General features: G+C 41.6%; 1 protein-coding gene and 1 non-coding gene across 14 annotated transcripts in view; both read left to right on the plus strand.

The window, feature by feature from the left end:
* Positions 1-24,262, plus strand: part of PUM1 (pumilio RNA binding family member 1) — a 139,936-nt gene that overhangs the window by 107,483 nt on the left and 8,191 nt on the right. For 10 of the 13 annotated variants that reach the window (XM_035019262.1, XM_035019267.1, XM_035019256.1 and 7 more), the window contains 6 exons: positions 9,698-9,965; positions 11,509-11,638; positions 14,471-14,605; positions 18,587-18,724; positions 20,926-21,051; positions 22,448-22,569. In XM_035019262.1, the coding sequence (XP_034875153.1) occupies positions 9,698-9,965; positions 11,509-11,638; positions 14,471-14,605; positions 18,587-18,724; positions 20,926-21,051; positions 22,448-22,569 (919 nt within the window). The remainder of the gene's footprint in view (positions 1-9,697; positions 9,966-11,508; positions 11,639-14,470; positions 14,606-18,586; positions 18,725-20,925; positions 21,052-22,447; positions 22,570-24,262) is intronic. The other 3 variants (XM_035019264.1, XM_035019257.1, XM_035019260.1) reach the window with 1 other exon arrangement.
* On the plus strand, positions 15,484-15,568 carry LOC118020474. Its single transcript, XR_004681909.1, has one exon. It is a non-coding gene; the product is annotated as a small nucleolar RNA SNORD103/SNORD85 (small nucleolar RNA).

Here is a 24,262-nt window from a genome sequence, read left to right on the forward strand (position 1 = left end):
AAGGAAAAGAGGATTGTAAACAGCAGGCTGTAAGAATGAGAAGAAACTTAACATTAATACTTCGGGTGGCAAATTCCTAAGTCCTTCAAGAGGTGGAAGGTGGTGCATACTTCCTTTCCTCAGATACTTACCGAGTTTGCGTTTTGAAGTGCTGATTTATTTCTTAGATGAGGAGAGTTGAGGCATTGAAGTAGAGTGACCATACAACTTATGGTGCAAGGTAGGACACATTTGAGAGTAGATGGGAGTGCTGTTAACAATGAACTCTGTGATGACAGACCTAAACTGTCCTAGGAAAAGTCATCATGTATGGCCACTTTCCCCAGAAGATTATGTTTGGTTTTTATTTTTAATCCTCTGTTTACTTATTTTTTTTAGAGCAGTTTTAGCTTCATAGCAAATTTGAGGGGAAAGTACAGAGATTACTCCTGTACCCTCTGCCCTGCACATGAGCAGGTTTTTTTTTTTTTTTTTAAAGATTTTATTTATTTATTTGAGACCGAGAGAATGAGAGAGAGAGAGCACATGAGAGGGGGGAGGGTCAGAGGGAGAAGCAGGCTCCCCGCCGAGCAGGGAGCCCGATGCGGGACTCGATCCCGGGACTCCAGGATCATGACCTGAGCCGAAGGCAGTCGCTCAACCAACTGAGCCACCCAGGCGCCCGAGCAGGTTTTTCTAGTAGCAGCACCCCCAGCCAGAGTGGTACCTTTTACAGTTGATGAACTGACATTGACACACAATTATCTTCCAGAGCTCATAGTTTACATGGACTCTTTTCAGTTTTTAACCAGCAAGATTATAAGTGGCTTTATGGGCTCCAAGATGAGGACGGACTAAACATGAATAGTATGCTTTCATTTGGAAAGACAAAGACTGGGAAGTGATTTATAAAAGTCAAAGAAGTCCTGAAGGGGATAGGATAGTAGAGGTCTTATTCTAGGACCAAGAATGCTATCTCTGAGTTGGAGAGGTGGTTTTTAAGGCAAAAATACGTACCTATGTATGTACATACACATTTGTGTGAGTGTGTGTGTATCCTGAAATCTCACGTGGTCAGAGCTGTCCTTGTAGAACTCATTGTCTCAGGTTACATATGGACGTTACTTTAGAGAAGTTGTCAGGCCATTCTAGATTGGTAAATCCATGTTGGACAGATAAGGCAATGGGGGGTACATTGCACAACAGTGTTTCCTAGTGACAGAATGCTTGGCTTTAAAGACTGAGGGTTAATGCAAATTGTAAGGGGTAAATGAAAGTCCCAGTTTAGTGTGTAGATGGAAGGAGCTAATACTTATTGTAGTTATTATCTGCTACTATTAATGGTTTTGAGTGCTGTACATATAACTCTGGCAGGTGTAGGTATTTTGCCCATGGTACAGGAGTGAGGAAATTGCCTGAAATATCTTGCTGAAGTCTTCTCATTATCTGAAGAGATTTAGCATCAAATGTGTTTCGCTCCAAAGCCCACACCATCATTGTACGTCCTGTCACGTGATGTGCCCAGGGTATCTTTTAAACCAGTGCATTATCAAATCCAGAAGTCTTCCCTTTTAATTCCTTGATTTAAACATTTGAACTATGTCAGCTCATATTGACATTCATAGTAAGCCAACTAAATCTTGCAAACTTTTTTTTGGGGGGGGGGCGGTGAGGGGTGGGGTGATGGTGGTCCAAGAGCCAGGTCGTAAATATTTTAGGCTTGCAGGTCAGATGGTCTCTGTAGTAAGTATTCAGTTCTGCTGTGAAGTACAGAAGCGGCCACAGACAAAACGTAAATGGACGTGTAGCTATCATGCAGTCAAACTTTATTTCCAAAAATCGGTGGTAGGCCAGATTTGTCCTGTGGGCTGTAGTTTGTCAGCCCCTGAACTAGATGCTGTGGCTCTTGGGGTTTGAAAATGGAGCTGGAATCAGTACTTGCATGCATACTTTCCTCTTCCCAGTGGATCAACATTGTCATGAAGTATACTTCCTTCTTCATTCCTGTTTCCCCTGTGAAGGAGGAAATGACTGTTGGGGCAAGCGATTTCTCATTTTAATGACTCTTGCTGTCTGCCTGGTTTTCTTTCTAACGTATCTTCTCTTTTAGAAACAAGTGAGCTCATTTAAGCAATTTAGTTGCCTGTGTTTGCATGGAACTTCCATGGCTGCGGGTACTGTGTGAGTCAGACATGTCATTCCTCAGGAACCCTGTGTCTTGATCAGTAGAGCTTGGCCTTCGCTCAGTCTGTTTCCTTGACAGAAGGGTTCTTGTGTGCTTTAGTCTTAACCTAGAGAAAAGAGAGGTATGGGAATTGGTTTCTAACAGTGTTCATGTAGAGGTCCTGAAGCCATTTTTGGTGCAGGAGACTTAACATTGCTTTGCCAGATATATACTGGGCCACACGTGATACGGTTTCTGCTGTTAATAGTGCTGTGCTGCTGACCCCGGCCATTGGTTCTCAGACCAGGAGCTGTGCTGTGCGCGCATTCACTGTGTTCACCTCTCTCGTAACTCTCTTCTACACTCAGCATGGTCTCGTGCCTTTCGTAACACCACACAGCTAGCAAGTATTTGAACGTACATACCAGCCTGTAGATCTCTATTGTTTTCCCAGTGTGGATCTTTTCTCCATCATAACGATTTTCATACTTCTTCCCCGAAGTCACACATGTGTTAGGATACTCTCCAAATGATCACTGACCTGCTTAGTTAGCTTAGTTTTTTTCCCCCCTTATTATTTATTCAACACTTTTTGGTGTCTCATTATTTATTCAGCAATCACTTGTTGGTGCCTGCTTATGACTCTTAAATGCTTTTTCCATTAGCAGTTGTTTAAAGACCAAAATTCTTTTTTTTAAAGAAAAACTTTATTGAGTTATATTTTACATATAAAATTTACCCATTTCAGGCTTACAGTTCAGTGATTTTTAGTTACTTTCTGAATTGTACAACCATCACCATAAATCAGTTTTAGAATATTTTCATCCCTTCAGTAAGATTTCTCAAGACCAATTAAAATTAATCTGCATTCATACCTTTAGCTCCAGTCAGCCACTGATCTACCTTCTGTTTTTAAATTTGCCTTTTCTGAACATTTCATATAAATGGAACCATACAATATGTGATCTCTTTTGTTTGGCTTCTTTCCCTTCTCATGGTGTGTCCCTCCCCCCAGCCCCACCCCCCACCACATTTGCCCGTTTTTGAGATTTCATTCATAATCTTATATGTGTCAGTAGTTTGTTTCATTTTCTTGCTGAATTGTCGTCGTCTTTATGGACATACCACATCTTGTCTAACCATTCACAGTTGAAGGATTTTTGTTGGTTATAGGTTTTGGCTATTAGAAATGATGCTGCTATGAACATTGCATGCAAGTCTTACTGTGGGGCACATTTTTTTATTTCTCTAGTAGTAGAATTGCTGAATTGTGTTTCAGTTTTATGTTAAACCTACTGAGAAAATGCCAAAGTGTTTTCCAAGTTGGTGCACCATTTTACATTCCCATCAGCAGTGAGAGCTCTAACTTCTCTGCATCTTTTAATACAGCTATTTAATACAGCTATTCTGGTGGGCTTGAAATGGTATGTCATTGTGGTTTTAATTTCCATTTCCCTCATGACTAAGGATGTTGAACATTGTTTTCATGTGCTTATTAACTATTCATGTATCTTTGGTGAAATGTCTGCTCATATTTTTTGCCCACTTAAAATTTGGGTTGTTTGTCTTTTTTTTTTTTTTTTTTTTTTAAAGATTTTATTTATTTTTTAGAGAGCGAGCGAGAGAGAAACAGCATGAGAGGGGAGAGGGTCACAGGGAGAGGCAGACCCCCCGCTGAGCTGGGAGCCCGATGTGGGACTCGATCCCAGGACCCCGGGATCATGACCTGAGCTGAAGGCAGACGCTTAACCATCTGACCCACCCAGGCGCCCTGGGTTGTTTATCTTATTACTGAGTTGTAGGAGTTCTTTTTATATTCCTGGCTACAACTCCTTCATTAGATACCTGCTTTGCATGTTTTTTGCTTGTCTTTTCTCCTTCCTTCTTTCCTTTTTTTTTAAATACTCCACACCAATCTTTTTTTTTTTTAGATTTTTATTTATTTATTTGTCAGAGAGAGAGAGAGAGTACCCGTGAGCACAAGCAGGAGGAATGGCAGGCAGTGAGAGAAGCAGGCTCCCCGCTGAGTGAGGGGCCCAGTACGGGACTCAATCCCAGGACCCTGGGATCATGACCTGAGCCAAAGGCAGACGCTTAACCGACTGAGCTACCCAGGCGTCCCGTCTTTTCATATTTTAAAAGTATCTTTTGAAGTGCAGTAGTTTTTAATTTTGATAAGGTCCAGCGTATCATGCTTTCTGGTGTAGAAATCTTTGCCCAGCTCAAGCTCTTAAAGATTTTTCCCATGTGTTTTGTTCTAAAAATTTTACTGTTTTAACTCTTACATTTAAATTTATCATCCGTTTTGAGTTAATTTTGTGTTATTGCCTGAGGTGGAAGTGCATCTTTTTAAGCGTGCACCATTTTCCCCAGCAAAGTATCTAAATTTTCGGTGTACAGGTCCTACACGCCTTTTGTTAAATTTGTTCCTACCTGGGCGCCTGGGTGGCTCAGTTGGTTAAGCGACTGCCTTCGGCTCAGGTTATGATCCTGGAGTCCTGGGATTGAGTCCCGCATCGGGCTCCCTGCTCAGCGGGGAGTCTGCTTCTCCCTCTGACCTTCCCCCATCTCATGCTCTCTCTCTCTCATTCTCTCTCTCAAATAAATAAATAAATAAAATCTTAAAAAAAAAAAAAATTTGTTCCTACCTGTCTTCTTTTTCTTATGCTGTTATGAATGGAATTGTATCCTTGGTTTGGTTTTGGATTGTTTGTTGCTTGCTTATAGAAATACAGTTGATTTTTGTGTATTGATCTTATATTCTGCAAATTCACCATACTTACTTATTAGTCCCAATAGGTATGGGTAGCTTCCTCAGGATATTCTATATATAGGATCATGTCACTTGTGAATAAAGCGTTTTTCAATCTGGATGCCTTTTATTTCATTTTCTTGTCAATTGTCTAGAACCTCCAGCACAGTGTTAAATACAGTAGCCAAGAGCACACATCCTTGCCTTGTTCCTGATCTTGAGGATAAAGTATTACTCTTTTACTTTTAAAGTATGATCATTGTAGGTTTTTCATAGATGCCCTTTATCAGGCTCACTTCTATTCTAAGTTTAGGAGTTTTGCCATGAATGGGGTTTGGCTTTTGTTCAGTGCTTTTTATGTGTTTATTGATGATTGTGTGGTTTTTATCTTTTATTCTGTGAATATGGTATGTTACATTAATTATTTTTTGGCTGTTAATCCGCCCTTGTGTTCCAGGGATAAACTCTGCTTGGTCCTATTGGAGTCGGTTAATATTTTTGTTGAAGAGTTTTGCATCTATATTCATGAAGGGTTCTGTCATTTTCCTTTCTTTGTCTGACTTGTTAGCATGGTGACATTGACCTTACAGCATAGGTTGGGAAATGTACCGCCCCCCTCTGTTTTCTGGACGAGTTTGTGCAGTATTGGTATTATTTCTTTAAACAATTTGATAAAATTCAACAGTGAAACTATTCTGGCCTGGGTGTTTACTAATGGGAAGATTTTTAATTACTAGCTCAGTTTCTGTTTACATCTTATGGGGTCAGGTTTTCCATTTCTTCTTGAGTCAATTTTGGTAATTTGTGACTTTCTAGGAATTTGTTCTAAGTTGTCACATTTGTTGGCCTAGAGTGGAAATGTCTTAAGAAATAAAATCTCCCACCCACTTTCTCAGTCTCTCCCTTCCATCTCTCCCATACATAAATGTACATATGTGCATATGTGTGTTTAGTAATATAAGTAAGTTTTGTATGACCCTGAGCAAGTCAGATGCTGAAATTGTCTTAGGTGTGTGTTACACTTCTAAATTAAAAAGTATTGTTTTTGTAATTATTAATATTACTATTGATAATATTATTAACAACTAGACTTACAGTCCCCGTTTGTGGCTTATATGTAGGTGAGATGAAGCCTTTAGGGTCTCACCTGTACCTAAAGCATTTGTCTCTAATAAGTTGCATCTTAACTCAGCTAGAAAAAGTAAGGGATGTGGAGATGAGTCTCCCAAAGGTCTGATTCTTACTTAATAGTTTTGTGTCTTGCCTCCCTGTAGATGTCTCCATTCCACACCCATCTCCTCCCCATTTCCTGAAATGCTTCTTCATGCTTATGGTTTTCTCCGCAATCTCCAGATTGTGCCATTTTTAAACTCTAAGCATCAAGAAGTAGCAGATGTAATATAATGTGCGTGGTTGACAACCCCCAGCCTTATCATGTGTCCTGGAAGAAGTATACTGTGCTTGTTAATTCCCACAGTGTTGAAATACAATAAAAGTAAGCTTGAAAGTTCATAATCTGTCCAAGGCAAAAAAAATGTAAGCACTTAGTTTTATATGATAGAATTCCTGTCTTCTTGAAATTAATTCTTGCTGTTCTTATATGTACTTAGTCCTTTAAGAAAAGCAAAGTTCAATCACAAAATGGTTTTCTCTGTCCCTGCATGAACTGCAAGAGATGTTTCTAATTTATCGTTCAGTAACTTGTACTAATTTTGGATTATTTACTAGTCATGTGTGTGCCTTTCCTACTTCTCCATTCTAAAAGGTAATGTAGTATTTTGTGATTGCTCACCTGATTCTTTGAAAGTGACTTGTCATCTGTAAAATTAACCATGTGAAAATTAACTTATTTTGTACTCAGTAGTATGCACTGATGACAACTCATTTTGGGCTTATTTTAATTTAGGGCTACCTGGCTGTGGTATTAGTATTAGAGAGTAGACTGGGGAGAACTTACTGTAAACATTTTGGTGAGCGGTGTTGCCTCTGCCTGTATTAAATAGAGTCAGATGTTGGGGACCTTGACCGTTTTTTCTTTAAAGGTGAAGAAGGCAGGATTTTTCCCCGTGGGTATTCGATTCTGTTTTTCTTGGTCTTTGTTCTCTTTCCTTTTTGGTTTCTGGGGATTCTGTTGATACATCCTCTAGCCCAGGGATTCTTCCCTCAGGTGGGTCCTGTTTACTAAGAAGCCCATCAAAGAGTTCCTCATTTTGGTCACAGAAGTCTTTATCACTGGCATTTCTTTTTAGTTCTTAGGACTTCCATCTCTGCTCACATTGCCCACCTGTTCCTGGATGCTGTCTGCTTTCTCCTGTCAGAGCCTGTAGCGTATTCACCAGAGTTGTGTTCAGTTCCCAGTCTGATGACTTGAATATCCCTGCCGTGTATGTCTCCGATGCTTGCTTTCTCTTCACATTGTGTTGTCTGTTGGTATGCCTTGTAATTGTTTCGTGAGAGCCAGCTATGATGTGCCGGGTAAAAAGAACTGCTGTAAAGAGGCTTTCGGTCATGTGTTGGCGAGGTGTGCGGGGAGGGGCAGTGCTCTGTGGTCCCATCTTTGGGGCTCGGTCTTTTAGGGAGCCTGTGCTTCTGGACCTCCAGCTTCACAAGGGCTTCTCATTTGTTTCCTCCCCCTTTTGGTGGGACAGGATGGGTTGAATAGGCTGGAGTTGTGTATCTCCCTTCCCCAGCTCAGTCGGTCTTTGATGATAGCCCAGGAGGTTACGCTCTGGTTAACTGGTTTCCCCAGAGGGCAGACTTGGTGAAGAACAGAGTGCTCTGGCCTGTCTCAGAATGGTTTCTTTTCCCTTCACCTTACTTAAGCCAGAGAAAATTTTTCTCTTGTATTTATTGTGGAACCTGGTTGCAATCTCGGAGGTAAATCTCACAATATGGGGGTTTTAACTCTCAGGGCTGCCCATTCTAAGTTAATAAAGCAGTTTGTCATTTACAGTTCAGGTTTCCTTATGTTTGTCATCCATATTAGGATGGTTTTTTTAGGAGTTTCGTTCTATTTCTCTGTTGATTTGTTACTTTTTCCTAAATGCCTTTATTAGTGACTACATTCCTAAAATATCTTTCTTTTCAAAATTCTTTGTGTTTGTGCCATTCCTTCTTCTTAAGCATGTTCCTTGCTGTTCCCACACTCTGCAGGACCTGCTGACTTACTTGATTTTCACCTCTTTGCCCATTTCTCTGCTTTCTCGGGCCAGGGAATAAAGAATTGTTTCTGAAATGGTTTAATAAAGAGCAGCCATATGGCTACTTACTATTCTCTATTCTTATAAACCTCCTCCCTTTCTTGATATAACTGAGTCTGAAAATGAGTCTCATTTGGTTGCAAAGGCACTTACTCTGGAGTTGAGTTGTGTCACAGATTCTAGCCACAATTATCTTGGGTTTTGTATCTTTGGGTGAGCATTTCACCTCTTTGGGCCTTAATTATCTGTTACTTAAATGGTAATTTAAAACTTCTTTTCCAAAATACCAGTGAGAATTCAGTAAAAGTGTATATGGAATACTTCTAGCATAGTGCCTGGCATAGGACAAGTGCTCAGTAAATGTTTCACAAATGTTAACATTGAGCCATTTCCTTTTGGTTCCATCACTTTCATTGAGATCCAGACCTTTGAAGCTGGGCCCTAGAATTCTGTGGAGAAATCCAAGCTGGGTATCTTTTTGTAGCTGCCATTAAACTCCAGAGCAGACATCATTACATCTCATGAAGTTAATGGACAGTTCATGCTGGGTGACTTTTCTCATGGATCCTGAGTTGTTGTTCATCTGTGCTCTTTGTGGTTTATTTTGGTTTTTCTTACCTACCTTGCCTTTTTGTTTAAAAGGAGTGGGGTAAAGTAACACAAAAAAGGAGTTGTTGTTTTTTTTTTTTTTATAGTGTAAACTTAAGAAAAAACTACCATTGTAAAAAAGAAAGAATATTGAATATATATTCTCATGATACGTTTTTACTCTGCTTTACATTTTGATAAGCTTTTTGGTCTTACCTCTATTTTATCTGTGTAGAGATTCACAATTATTATTCCCTTGTCATCAATTCAGTCATCAGTCTCCGTGGCATGAAAGTTGTTGCTACTGCAATCATTTTAGGCTCTGTCCCAAAAGAAGGTGTTAAGAGCTGCCCATTCCGGATGCAGATCTTGAAAACCTTCCATTGCAAAGCATATGTCCTTTTTTCCTACTCCTTATGTCTCTTCCTCAGCCTAGGGTGCCTTAGTGATTTTTCAGATTTCTGTTCAGTGGCAGAACCATTCCTTCAAAGCTTTTTGGGAAGCTCTTTATATAAAACAGACCAATCTGGATACTCTTGATTTTTTTTTTTTTTTTTTTTTCCTTTTTTAAGGAAGGGTTTCCGTTGGGAATGGGATTATTCTACTCATGGCAGGAATCTCCCCAGAGCTCAGAGCAGAAAACGACTTGCAGTCTCTGTGCATTGTGTGTTTTCGGATTCCTGGTGCTGAGGTGTTGGGTCACAGGGCAGGCACTTTCCCCATCATTTTCCTTACTAAGGGCTGTGTTAACCATTGCTCCGTTATTGCTAGCGGTCCCCTATCAGTGGGTCCAAGCATTTCCCCTCTCAGTCTTTGTGCAGAAGTTTCTTTCCGTCTTGGTGAGTTGGCCTTATAAAAACTGTGGCACTGATAGAATCAGATCTTAACACAAAAGCAATAGAATTGAAACAAAATCAGAAACGATGCAGGCTTTCATGTGTGAGATGCTTTTTCCCTCCTTGAACAGAATTCCTTAAGAATGAGTCTTGAGTTGTCTTGTTCTGTAACCAACAGGAGGCCTCACCAATGGCAGTGGGAGATACATCTCTGCTGCGCCAGGCGCTGAAGCCAAGTACCGCAGCGCGAGCAGTGCCTCCAGCCTCTTCAGCCCCAGCAGCACCCTGTTTTCTTCCTCCCGGTTGCGATACGGAATGTCTGATGTCATGCCCTCTGGCAGGAGCAGGCTTCTGGAGGATTTCCGAAATAACCGGTACCCCAATTTACAACTGCGGGAGATCGCTGGGCATATAATGGAGTTTTCCCAAGACCAGCATGGGTCCAGGTGAGGACTTGGCTTTGGCACTTAAGGTAACTGAAATCTTAATGCCTTAAATTCCATGCCTCAGATAAGGTATATACTAAGTAAATAGCCATGAAGTAATTGAAACAAAGTTTGCCTCTTAGTATGCTTCCTATTATTTATTTCAGAGGGATGTGGGGATATGAGGGTCATCAGATACACAGGTGATTGAAAAGAGCCCTTTAGTAATCTGGATCACATGCTTCAAACAAACCTTTTATCTTATTGTGGTGTTCCTAGTTCATGGGAACCTCACAGAATGTCTATAATTTAAGGAACAGAAACACTAACAACACAAAGATGTGTGTACACTTTTGTTACTTAAATCACTATTAAGAGTCTTGCTCTTTTTTTTTTTTTTTTAAAGATTTTATTATTTGAGAGAGAGCACAAGTGGGGTGGGGGAGAGGGGCAGAGGGAGAAGTAGACTCCCTGCTGAGCAGGGAGCCCAACATGGAGCACGATCCCAGGACCCTGAGATCATGACCTGAGCTGAAGGCAGATGCTCAACTGACTGAGCCACCCAGGCACCCCAAGAGTCTTGCTGTTAAAGAGAAATTATTCACATGTAAGTTTGGATGTCTGCTTGCTCAGGAATAAGATAGCTTCACTACTTTTCTGTGTCGTTCCACTCTGTAGAAGTGAGTCTATGTAGAGGTGAGAGAGAAGAGGCTACTCTAAAACACAGAATCTGCTTTGGCTTATCCCTCCCCATTTGGCTGTTCTAGTGGCCTTCGCAGAAGGGGACCACCCTGGTTCCGGGGGAAAAAAGCCTGATTATGGTGACATCACCCATCCTTTCCTATTTGTCTCCATTTCTCTTTCTTGCTCTCTGTGCCCACTGAAACAGCTTCTAAAGAACCCATCTCCTCTTTCAGTTTTGCCATCTTGCTACTGGGCAAGGATTTCTCATATTTGGATCCTATAGACCAGATTGGGAGACAGCATGTTTTTTCTTATATAGTTACCCGAACTGAAAATCGCAGACTTGAGTACTACTTCAGAAGACACTGCAGGCATAAATCACAGCTCTTCCACATCATGAATGAGTACTGCTTCATATACCCTTGAGCTAAAGGAGACAACGAAGGGCTGTAAGCATGGAGTTCATTGATGTAGGGCTGGTTTCTAGAAGAGAAAGTCAGGTAGAATTCTCCCTGAGTTATGCCCACCTTCACCCTCATTTCCCTGCCCCTCTGCTTGTCTCCCCCTCATCCCCACACATACATATGGTTTTGTATGTTTGTAATGAAATATACTAAAATTTAAATATACTTTTAAAAGCTCAGTGAAGTTAGGGGTACTTCACACTATAATTTTTTTCCTTTTCAGAGATTTCAGTGAAGTGAGCTCGACTAATTCATTTAAATAACACTATTTGTGTGTGTGTGTGTGCCCATATATGTGGGTGCGTGCACATGCGCACAATTTCAGAATGGATACATTATATAAATTGAACTAATCCTTATTGATTTTCAAGTCTTCCTGAGATGCTAGGATTGCCATTTTTTACTTTGTACTTCAGATTCATTCAGCTGAAACTGGAACGAGCCACACCAGCTGAACGCCAGCTTGTCTTCAATGAAATCCTCCAGGCCGCTTACCAGCTAATGGTGGATGTATTTGGAAATTACGTCATTCAGAAGTTCTTTGAAGTAAGCCTTTGTTCTTTCTATTCTTTGACGTTAGAGAATCTCCGGAGCATTTTGATTTTCATTAGCTGTTTTTAGAATGGCAATCTCATTCCAGTCCTCAAAATGAAGTGTGTGTGGTCTTTTTGAAGAGCTTTTAGATGTTTCTCCAAGTTATTAGCAGCAGTATATCGTTTAAATACCCAAGCAGATGTGCCAGTCTATTTTAGGAATGTGTTTGGAGAACCGCTGTCCCCATTAGGATCCAGCACATTATTTCTGATTATTATGATAGATTCACTAAACATGTCATTTTTAGAGGAAATAATCCTTGTAAGATAATTTTAGCAGGATCACGATAAAGTGTTCTAAAAAATGGGTTTTTAGGATTCCTGTTATCTATTTTCAAAGAGTTATCTTTGAATGTCAACTGTAGTGTTTTTCATCATAAACTACAGTCATGAGGATTGTTAAATGACTTCTTTTTAGATGATCCTTCAGCCTTGGTTTCCTCTTTTACTTCTGTTATTATGAATAACGTCCACTCTTGTTACCATTGCTTTTGGAAAGGATTAATGAGATTGTTGGATTAATGTCTGTTTCCCCTACTAAACTAAAATGTCGGAAAGGCAGGGATTTTTTTGTATGCTGTTGTAACCCTGGTGTGCCGGTATCAGCAATTCCAACCAAGTCCTAAATCCAGAAAGGAATGAGACATTGAGATGAAGAACCTCTGTTACAGGGGAAAATGCTGGAACTGCACATTACCTGCTCCAGACAGAAGAAATTTGTCAATTTATACATCTTACTTTGTTCAGTTTGTGTGAAGATTTAAAAAAAAGAAAAGGCTCACTCACAGCCTTTGTATTCCTACCTTTTCTCACAAAGACTGAACTTCTTTGACTCTTTTTTTTTTTTTTTAAGATTTTATTTATTCATTTGAGAGAGAGAGACAGAGCACAAGCAGGGGGAGAGGCAGAGGGAGAAGCGGGCTCCCTGCTGAGCAAGGAGCCCAGTATGGGGCTTGATCCCAGAACCTGGAGATCATGACCTAAGCCAAAGGCAGACGCTTAACCATCTGAGCCACCCAGGTGCCCTACTTCTTTGACTCTTAACTCCTTAGTGATACACTAAGAAACCAGCATATTTGTAACATTTTTATTTACTGAGATTTTGTGATTAAATTCTGAGCAAAGTGAAAATGCAGTGACTTTTAAAGGAACTTTGTTTTATAAACACATCTGTCATCTTTGTGGTCTGTATTAAAGCAGTAAAAATTGTTGCTATTACTTTAGGTTCTTGTAACAAAGAGTAACCTTTTTGTGGTCCCTGTAAAATTACTGTAATATTTGGTAGCAAACAATCCATGTGCCCTTGCGAAAGGTTAGAGTTAATCCAATGTATCTTTAATTTGAATGTTTGTGCTTTTTAAATTGATCCAATACTTGAGGGGCAACTATCAGTCAAAATCAGTTTGGGGAATAAGCAAAAACTGGGGGTGCTGTACTAGATATGGTTTGTTTTTAAAAATTCAGAGAACTGAAAAACGATTTATGATGATTCTTGTTTCTGAGATGCATCTATTGAATTGGTAAAGTAATACCAGTGACTTTTAGGGGAGCCTGGGTGGTTCAGTCATTGAGCGTCTGCCTTCAGCTCAGGTCATGATCCCAGGGTCCTGGGATCGAGCCCTGCATCAGGCTCCCTGCTCGGCGGGAAGCCTGCTTCTCCCTCTCCCACTCCTCCTGCTTGTGTTCCCTTTCTCTCTCTGTCTCTCTCTGTCAAATAAATTTAAAAAAAATGTTAAAAAAAAACAAAAACAAACCAGTGACTTTTAATCCTATGCTTCTTCCCCTTAAATTTCACTTAAAATTAAAAATCCCCAATTAAAAATAAGAAACCAACATAAAATGACTTATATTTTTGATTTTAGAATGTCTTTTCACCACCATCTTGTTCCAGATAGAAGAATGTAGAGCTCTCCAGCTCTAGAGGTCCATGTGCAGGCAGAGATGGCTGACTGAACAGGGGATTATAGCTGTATGATTGGGGACAAGCTAGAGAACTTCCCTGGCTCACACAGCATCCCTGGTCCATAGTTCCCTTGTGTGGAAATTGAGTGGGTTTGGGAAGCTGATTATATATAAAATCTCCTCCAGTCTCATGATTATGTCATTCAAATGAAAATAAAAAGCCAGGGATGGGAAATCCTTCTAGGAAGAGCTTTAACATTTAACATAGCAGCCTTACCTCTAAATTATTCTGCTAACTTGGCCCCCCGGACTCTGTTGCCCTATATATAGAGAAAATTTCAATTCTTAGAGTGATGTAGAACCCTAATTCAAAACAGAATGTCCATATGTTTAATTTCATGTGGATGAAAGAGGAACTTTCTAACCCATGGGCCTCAGACACCTGAGCGCTATAGATTTGCTCTAGGAAGTCCTTGAATCTTTCCCATACACTTCTAAGGTTCCAGTAAACAGTGTCTCCCACATGTATTACTATTTTTAGAATAAATGTAAATGCTCTTATAGTTAATGGGAATATAGGTTCATAGTATTAGTGAATTAATGGCAGCTTTGAGGAATTAGCAGATAAGTAGTGAAACTGCTGCTGTTGGGTATGTGAGAAGTTTTTCAACATTAAAATGGGTTCTTCATAATCAGAGGCTGAGAACTCTTGGCTTGAAAAAACAAAAGAGTTTTTGAACAAAAAAGTTTAGTTAATTAATCATAGGGTGACAGGGCTAAAAGAGGTTATGCCAGTGGTTGATACAGAATAATGGATGCTTTGCTTTCTCTGGTTTCTTTCCTTCTACCTAAGTAATGGTGTTCACCCACACATTATGTCTAGTTTGGCAGCCTTGAACAGAAGCTGGCTTTGGCAGAACGGATTCGAGGCCATGTCCTGTCATTGGCCCTGCAGATGTATGGCTGCCGTGTTATCCAGAAAGCTCTTGAATTTATTCCCTCAGACCAGCAGGTAATTGTAAGTTTCCCCTTTAACTTTTCTCTTGGTGTTTGATGTTTCTCCATGGTACATGTAGTGAGCCCTGTAAATTTGTCAGTCTTTAGTTTTCTTGTACAGTTGTGTGTGTGTTTTTTTTTGGTGCTTGTGGCTGCCTTCCTGTGCATGGCAAGCATGAACTGTGCAATTAATTGTGTAAATTTACAATAGATCCGGTGTCTTATGTTAAAGCCATTGGTTTCAAACATTCCTCTCATTGACCAGTCTAGTAGGCGCAATTTTACAGGTGGGTATTTTGTTTGACAAGAATTAAAGCAGGTTAAAATGCTAGAACTGACCACTCCAACAAATCAAACTTAGATGATCTAGCCCACCTACAATTTTCCTTCACTTCTTCCTTACTCATTCGTCCTCCCTACCCTTCACTGAGAGAGTGCCTGCCCGGTGCCTGGCCTGGTGCCCACTCTGTGCCAGGCACCAGCGTAGACACGACGCAGATCGGTCCCTGCCCACAGAGCACCGGGGGAGGGGGGAAGAACATTGGAAAGGGCTGGTGAGCATGTGAGAGCCCATGCTCGCAGCTTCGTGGGAGGCTCTGCGGGCGGGAAGTCCAGGCTGAGGACGAGTGAGGAGAACAGGGACGGAAATCTGAACTGTTAGGTGCTGTGTGTGGGGCTGACAGCGAGAGCCGCCCATGGCTTCTGGAACAGTCGCAGAGCCGGTCCAGCCAGCCCCGCGCAGCCCCCCTGGGCTCGGGAAGCAAGACACACCCACGGGCAGGCCCGCTGCAGCTGTGTTTGTGCTGGGCAGGGCCACGAGCCCCACCTGCTCCTGACCTGAAGCCCAGCCTTTGGGCTCTGGACTCCCTCGGCCCTTGTCATGGGAGAGGTTGGCCACGGTCTGGCGATGATGAGCCACTTGCCCTCACTGAGAACAAAGTTCGGTAATGAGAATCTTTGTTACGGACTCCAGTTCTGAGCCAGACGAGGGCCCCCTCCTTCACCCCCGCCTCTGGTTGGGAACACAGCACGACACAGCGAAACACTGCAGTGCTGGTGGCGGTGGCGGTGGAAGGCTGGGGGAGTCCAGAGTCCTTCCAGCCGTGAGGCTCGCGGATGCGTGGGTCAGGACGCTGCGGAAGGCCGAGGCCGTGTCGGAGACCATGGCGTTCGTGCAGCGCTCAGCACTGCAGGTGCGGCGGTGATGACGCGGTGTTGTATGTGAGGAGCGAGGAGCAGGGCAGAGCTGCTACTCTTTTTTTTTTTCCTGATGTTCAGAACATTATCAGTTTTAATTTTCCGTGCGATTTTCATGGATGAAAACTTCATGGTTGAATTTTTCCTCTTAAATTTTCTCGTTTCTTTTGAACATGGAAGTTTCTTACTCTTTTTTTTTTTTTTTTTTACTATAATGCTCACTTGCTCAGAGAAAGCAGGAAGAATGTTACAGTTTCTCAATCTTTGCCCTCTTATGACTGTGACAAATTGTTAATTTAGTCTCCATCTTTTCAGATTTTACTGTTTTCTCTTTTCTGATTAGATGGCTACACTGTAGTAGTTTTTCACTTCCTTTCTCTCTCCCCCATGTTGTGCTTTTCTATCCTATATTTCTGTGTGTTCTTTTCTGGTCTGGTTTCTTTGTCTACCTTGTTCTGGGCCTGGTATGATTCTTCCTCTTGTGGGTAGTTTACTGTTTTCTAGATGGAAGTTTATTATTTTAGGTGAAATTGACTCCTCTCCAGTGGAGTTTTTACCTCTTTGGGCTCCAGAACATACGCAAGGAAGCCACCTTCCCTTTATTTTGATTAAAAGTGTTCCAGTCTTGGGGCGCCTGGGTGGCTCAGTTGGTTAAGCGACTGCCTTTGGCTCAGGTCATGATCCTAGAGTCCTGGGATCGAGTCCCGCATTGGGCTCCCTGATCAGCGGGGAGTCTGCTTCTCCCTCTGACCCTCCCCCCTCTCATGCTCTCTCTATCTCATTCTCCTTCTCAAATAAATAAATAAAATTAAAAAAAAAAAAAGTGTTCCAGTCTTTCTCTTTATATATACTATCATTCTCCACTTACCATTCCGATAATTATATTTCCAGAATAAATGTTCTTCCTGACATTTGATTAATTGCTTTAGGAAACTTTCCTGAGTCTGTTGCCGTTGGCTTGTTTAGTCCCTGGCATTGTAATCTTGAATTTCTTTAATGGGATAATCTCTTAGTTGCTTTGACATATTCCACATCTCAGAGATTTTTTTTTTTTTTAAAGATTTTATTTATTTGTTTGACAGAGAGAGAGAGAGAGAACACAAGTAGGCAGAGGGAGAGGGAGAAGCAGGCTCCCCGCAGAGCAGGGAGCCCGATGCGGGACTCGATCCCAGGACGCTGGGATCATGACCTGAGCCGAAGGCAGCCGCTTAACCGACTGAGCCACCCAGGCGCCCCACATCTCAGAGATTTATGACATTGTTCTCATAAACGTCACCATTATGGAGTGGCTTGTAGTTTCCACTATAAATACATACTCAGCACAAGGGAACAAATAGACAGAGGTTGGATACAGCAAGGAGATTGGGCAGCAGGTGCCAGAGCCCAGCCATGGTGCAGGTATTCAGATTTAAGGAAGGGATCTCAACATCTCTTCCTGTACCCTTGTCACCTCCACTCATTCCCTACGTGCACATACTCGCTCACACTCTGAATCTCCCACAACTCCAGTGTCTAGTCTTCTGTATTTGCTGAGTTTCTCATATACACACATGCCTCAAGCACTTGCCCAACTCCACATCTGGTCTTCTGTATTCCCTGAGAGTACTGTTCCTGCTGTCCTTGCTGTCACTGGCCTGGTGGAAAGATCACGTTGGAGTTCCAGACCTGGGTTAAAATTCTGGGTCAGTCGCTATCTACAGTCTTGATCACGTTGGTTACTTACTCCCTCTCTCAGTCACCTCCCTCATCCATGTGGGTGGAGGGTGTGTACAGGGTAATATATAGCTGGCTGACAGGTGCTTTACTGACCCACATTGTTTTACCACACAGGGACCAGATTGCTTGGGTTTGAATCTTGGCAGTGTAGGTCTGTGATTTTAGCAAGTCAGATAATTTGTGCCTTGGTTTCCTCATCTATAATAGTGTCCAGTGCATAGGATTATTATGAGGATTCACTGAGTCATAACATGTTAAGCACTTACAGATATGCCTAGTCTATCGTAAGCTGTAGATTGACTCTTCTCATTATTAATAACATGTACCTTACAGGGTTGTCATGTTAGAACATGATAGATTATATGTGAAATTCTCTAGGACAGTGTATGTCATACAGGTTTCTATAGATGTATACTTTTTTTTTTTTAAAGATTTTATTTATTTATTTGAGACAGAGAGAGACAGAGAGCACATGAGAGGGGGGAGGGTCAGAGGGAGAAGCAGGCTCCCTGCCGAGCAGGGAGCCCGATGCGGGACTCGATCCCGGGACTCCAGGATCACGACCTGAGCCGAAGGCAGTCGCTTAACCAACTGAGCCACCCAGGCGCCCCTAGATGTCTACATTTTTAAAAAATCTGAGGTCTTTTGCAAGTTAGAGAACTTTTTTTTTAAAGATTTTATTTATTTTCTGACAGAGACACAGCGAGAGAGGGAACACAAGCAGGGGGAGTGGGACAGGGAGAAGCAGACTCCCCAGTGAGCAGGGAGCCCGATGCGGGGCTCGATCCCAGGACCCTGGGATCAGGACCTGAGCCGAAGGCAGACGCTTAATGACTGAGCCACCCAGGGGCCCCGGGAACTTTTTTTTAAAGATGGGTTGCTGTTACAGGAAATTTGCTAATCCATGGAAACCCTGCAGTCCTCACTTGGTGCTGCTGTGTTGTTGTCATGGTGCCACGGCAGTGTGCTCCCACTTCATCATCATAGATTCCCTGCCTCGTGCTTTGTGTTGGGTAAGGAGACTGTTCATTTTCCAGGTGTTTGGCTTGCTGTGATTCTGGTGGTGCTTTCTTTCCTTGTCTCCTAATAGAACGAGATGGTTCGGGAGCTAGACGGCCACGTCCTGAAGTGTGTAAAAGACCAGAATGGTAATCATGTGGTTCAGAAATGCATCGAATGTGTGCAGCCCCAGTCTTTGCAGTTCATCATTGATGCGTTTAAGGGGCAGGTAAGTGACTTAAGAAAGAAACAAAGGAAACAAGTGTTTGGGTGTTTCCACCGTGAGCAGAGAACAGGGTAGCATTTGTGGGGTGTCCCCACGTGGCCACACCACCAGAGATAGCTTCTAGTTTCTCCTATTTACCTGTATGTCGTAAGAGCCTCTATGCTCTTAGCACCAGCTTCCAAGCAGAGCTGATGCTTTCTTAGACCATTTTCCCAGAACTGCCCCTTAATTAGCTATTACCATTAATTTCTCTTTCCTAAAACATCGTCCTCACACCCTCCTAAGCTATGTGGAACAAAGAGAGTAAAACACACACCTCCTTCTTGGGTCTGTGAAATTGTTTTTTGATACCAAGTAGATTTTTAGGTGCAGTCACGTGTACTGCTAAGCCTAGATTGAAATGGGATTTTAGAGTTGTTTAGGCTTTGGGGTTTGCTCAATTATGGCAAGCAGTGAGGAGATTGCAGGCGTTAACTTAGGGGGTTGTTTGGGTTTTCTGAGTTAATGAAAAAAAAGTGGATCTTTAAGATCTTACATTTATCAAAATAGACAACAAGGAAAGTAAAAGGATTAAACTGCCAAAGAGGAGAGAATACTTTCAAGATGAAATCACCAAAAACTAATAACGAACATATAAGGAACTCCTGTAAATCAAAAAGTAGAGTACAAATTAGTGCAGAAATGACCACAAGCACTAACAGACAAAAGAAACACAAATTGCCAGTAGACATAAGACAAAATAATTCCATTAGTAATCAGGAAGATGCATAATAAGGGCACAGATTATAGACCACTGTTTCCCCACTGGTCGGCCGCTGTGTCCTGGCAATATTGTGGGATCTGGTCACTATTGGTGGGAATAGACATTAGCACAGCCGTTTGGAAAATCATTTTGCATCATCTTTCAAAGTCTAACATTTATATTTCCTGTGACCCAGCATTCCTAGCCTAGGTGTGTATCTGGTGGAACATCTACACGTGGGTACTAGGAGACATATTTCGACATGTTGAAAGCAGCCTTATTCTCCTAGGAAAGACTAACTAATCTAGATGTCGGTCAGAGAGGGTTAGAAATTAAAGTAACAAACTCAGGTACTTGCCCAGCAGAAGCTCCACAGTATAAGTAAATACTTGAAACATAACATTGAGTGAAATAAGTTAATTCGTTATAGACTGCGAGTTTTTAGCATTTTTCTAAAATGGGGAAGAACCGTACTTTATACTGTGGAAGTACACTGTTGTACGCATACAGCTACACATAAAAAACTACATAAAAAGCACGTAGTGTGCTGACACTTGGTCAATATCTAGCAAGTGTGAGCTGTTGTTACTGTTCTTATTATTCCTGTGATGATTCTTTTTTTTAAGATTATTTATTTGAGAGAGCGAGCGAGTAAGTGCATGGGGGAGGGGCAGAGGGAGACAGTCTTCAAGCAGACTCATGAGATCATGACCTGAGCTGAAACCAAGAGTCGGACGCTCAACCGAATGAGCCACCCAGGTGCCCCCTGTGATTACTCTTAATAACAGACTTGAGGTGCAGGTTACTCCATGTCATTCTTGCTAGGAAGGCCAGAACTGAGATTGGGTGGTCCAGAGCTGAAGCCCATGTGCTTATCTTCTCCAGACCCAAGAAAAGAGGAAGCTTTTCTTATTGCTGGAAAACACCCTAATTAAATTTAGAAGATTGCAGCACGGTTAGGTGAAAGCATTTAGGATTTGATTCCAGCCATTTCTTTTTCTATTTTTAACCCTGTTCTTCGACACTGTGGACTCTTAACTGTGTTTTTTATGACCTCGAATAATCCGCTGTCGGTTCTAGGCTTCTTGGAAAAGTCCTTTTCAGGTCTGAATTTATGTACATCTCTAAATTCTTAGTATAGTTATGAAACGGGTTTACACATACGCATACATACACACCTTGTACTTTGGAGAGAGAACTCAAATGTGCCATATTTATAATTTGGGCTTTTGAGTCAGACTAGGACATAATATCCTGGCTTTGTCAGTTACTGTCTGTATGACTGCAAGCACACTGTAGAAACTTCTAGGAGCTTCAGAGTTCTCTTCTGTATGCTGAGAATACTCATCACTCACTCTCTCTCTGAGTCTTTGGGAAGATGAATAATGTGTATGAACGACACCGAGGCACGGAAAGTGGCAGCTGTCATTTTTGGCTTTGTTGTTTGTGTTGTCTGCCCTAGGTCTTTGCTTTGTCCACACATCCTTACGGCTGCCGAGTGATTCAGAGGATCCTGGAGCACTGTCTCCCTGACCAGACACTCCCTATCCTAGAGGAGCTTCACCAGCACACAGAGCAGCTTGTACAGGTAGTGGAGTTACGAGTAGAGGGACCGCAAACACCTGTGGGCTCGTGCAGGCCCAGAGCTTGTGTGTTTTCTCAGCACAGGTGTCTGTTCCCGAAGAGTTCGTGTTCATGTGTTTAAAATGCCCACTGAAGCTTTGGGGCAAGTTCTCGTTTCTACCATCCTGGTTTGTGCTTTCTGAATACGGGTGTTGAAGGGAGCCCCGGCCTTGGAGGGAAGTGCGCTGCCTGCCAGCCTTCTGTCCCTCTGTCGTAGCCTGGCCAGCTGCGTCCCCTCAGGCGGGCCACTTCATCTCTCTGGGTCTCAACTTCATCATTTCAAATGAACTTAGTGGATTAGGTGACTTCTTTTAGCTTTGATACTTTCTTTTGCTTTTGCCACTAAAAATTTCTCCCCCATCACAGTAACCAGTAGAATACTTTCTATGTGTAGTATTTTTGTACCGAAGCAGCATTTTTGTTGGAGTTTGTGGTTTGTTTTGGGGGGATGTGTGAGTTTGTAAGTGTATTAAATCCTCAGTGTAGAAAAAAATTGGAAGTGCAGAAAGCAACAACAAAAGAAATCATCCATAATCCTACCATCCAGAAGCAAACACATTTGGCCTTTGCACTTGTTTTTAAAAATATTATTTGTACATTCTTAATTTTTCCCATCTTACAAATAAATACTTTTGCCTCCTTGTACACATTTATTCTCTCCAATACCTTTAACCTTAGATGAGTGAATATATCTATTGTATGCTTGTGATGTTATTTAATTAGGTATTGTCTGTTTTGTTGGACATAAACAGTGTTTCCCATTTTTCTTAGAGATAAACTTCTGTTTGAGAGAAAAATAGCTCTTTTTTTTTTTTTTTTTTTTTAAGATTTTATTTATTTGTCAGAGAGAGAGCACAAGCAGGGGAAGCGGCAGAGGCAGAGGGAGCAGCAGACTCCCCACTGAGCAGAGAGCCTGACACGGGGCTCGATCCCAGGACCCTGGGATCATGACCTGAGCCGAAGGCAGACGCTTAACCGACTGAGCCACCCAAGGTGTCCCAGAAAAATAGCTCTTTATTCCCACCTGCGCCTTCCTTTCTTTGTTTCTTTGTTGTTGTTGTTGTTTTTAAACGAGAGGAGGCCTACTCTTTTGTGTCTAGTAGCTTATGAAGGAAGAACCCAAAAAAGACCTTTGGGCATAAATATAGAGAGAAATATTCCATCATCTAGTAATATGTTCCTTTTTTGTAACCACAGGGAAAAATTATCACTCCCTATCCAATTCTTAAGTGTTCATTAGTATTCAGGTAAGCCATCGTGGTGCTATAGGAAGGTAGGTAGGTGTTGATTAGATGTAAGGATTTAGGTAATTCACAGAACTCATTTTTACATAAATTTTATTTCTGTTGTTTCTCAAATAGGATCAATATGGAAATTATGTAATCCAGCATGTATTGGAGCACGGTCGTCCTGAGGATAAAAGTAAAATTGTAGCAGAAATCCGAGGCAATGTACTTGTATTGAGTCAGCACAAATTTGCAAGGTGCGTGCTTTGAATCACATGGACTCCGTTTTCCAGGAAAGATGATAAAATAGTATTTCAAGTTTAGAGAGAAAGAAAGAATTTTCATTCTCTTTTTTTAAATGTTTATTTTTCTCAAAGTATACACAGCTTAAAAAGTCAAATGGTTCTATTATAAAGTATAAAATAAAGCAGGTCCCTTAATGCCTCCTCACTCCCCACTTTGAAATCTGGGGATTATGTTTCTGAAGAACTTAAATCTTATACTTTGGTGAACTGGACATTTTATTCACTTTATTTGTTCGCAGTTGTGAGGTGTTCTTTACTCAGTTTCCTCTCTGGTGCCAAAATTAGCATGCCATCTCTACGTATACAGTATTCTTAGAGTCTCTTTTCCAGTCTTTGTATTGTGCTAGCTCAAGAATAAAATGCACTAGTTATCTCCAGATTTGGAAAGATGTTTTAGGTGACTTATGATTATCAGCAGTGGTTGGAGAAGAAATTGATGGCCTTTCCAAGGGATTAGTGGTATGGTCTTTCTAAGTGGAATGTGTGTACCCTACAGCCATAGATCCATAAATTAAAAAAAATAAAATAAAAACTCATAGATCCAGCATCTCCGTAGCCTGACCACATCAGGGTCTCTGTGACCTTGTATTGTCTTTTTTTTGACATTTGGCAGGACCAGGGAAGTAGGGGCAGAATCTCTTAGAATTCTTCCTTGGGTCACTGTCCTCTGTTTACTTTTTTTTTTTTTCAGTGTATTTAATATCTCATTCTTAGGTGTAAGTATTAATATTACAATAGACTTGTGGTCCGGTAATGACTGAGTAGCTACTTTGGGCCTAATCCTCCCACAGATAACAACTATAAATTGTGTACAAAATGCCAAAAACCTTCCTGAAGGCATTAAGCCGTTAAGAGAGTGGCCAAGAGTAGGTAGATATCAGAAGGGGTTGGGGGACGGGAGGCTTGTTGATACTTGGAAGGAGGTAATTGCACTGGGGAAATCTCCCTGTCCCTCTCCGCCTCCCCTTTTGATTTTTCTTTTTGTATTGAGTTGTATTGAGATATAATTGACGAATGACATTATGTAAGTTTGACGTGTGTAATACGTTGGTTTGATATATTTATATATTGCAGTATGATGACTACAGTAGCATTAGCTAACACCTTTATCATGTCATTATTACTTCTTTTTTATGTTGAGAACACCATTAAGATCTAGTCTCTTAATGACTTTTTATAATGATAGGAAACTTCCCAGTTTTAATCGGCTTTTAGCCTGTAGGCAGTTCCCATTCTGCTCCATGCTGGGCTTCTAAAGTTGGGATAAAAAAATCTCCAGTGTTCCCAGAAGGCAGAGTTAGGGACAGCCATGTCAATGAGAGTGACAAAGCGACAGGGCAGAAATCCTGGAAAGGAAGAGAAGGCGGGGGTGGGAGGTGGGGGGTGGGGGGGGCGGCGCGGAGGCCCACATTTAAACTTCCCAAAAATCTGCTTGACTCCTGAACCACATTTGCATAGGGCGAACTTGAGGCAGCCCAGCTAAGGGTGAAAGAACTGAGATTCCTCTTGCAGGGGAGGTTTGCAGTTTGAGTTCAGCCAAGTTACTTGCACTGAATAAAGGAGTGGGGGAAGTAATATCCTTGGGGGAATGTAACAGAACTCAGTTTCTATTGTGTATCATTCATTATGTCTAGAAAGCAGGAAA

Source organism: Mirounga leonina, unplaced genomic scaffold, assembly GCF_011800145.1.
Source record: "Mirounga leonina isolate KUSES-001 unplaced genomic scaffold, KU_Mleo_1.0 Mir_173, whole genome shotgun sequence".
NCBI lineage: Eukaryota > Metazoa > Chordata > Mammalia > Carnivora > Phocidae > Mirounga > Mirounga leonina.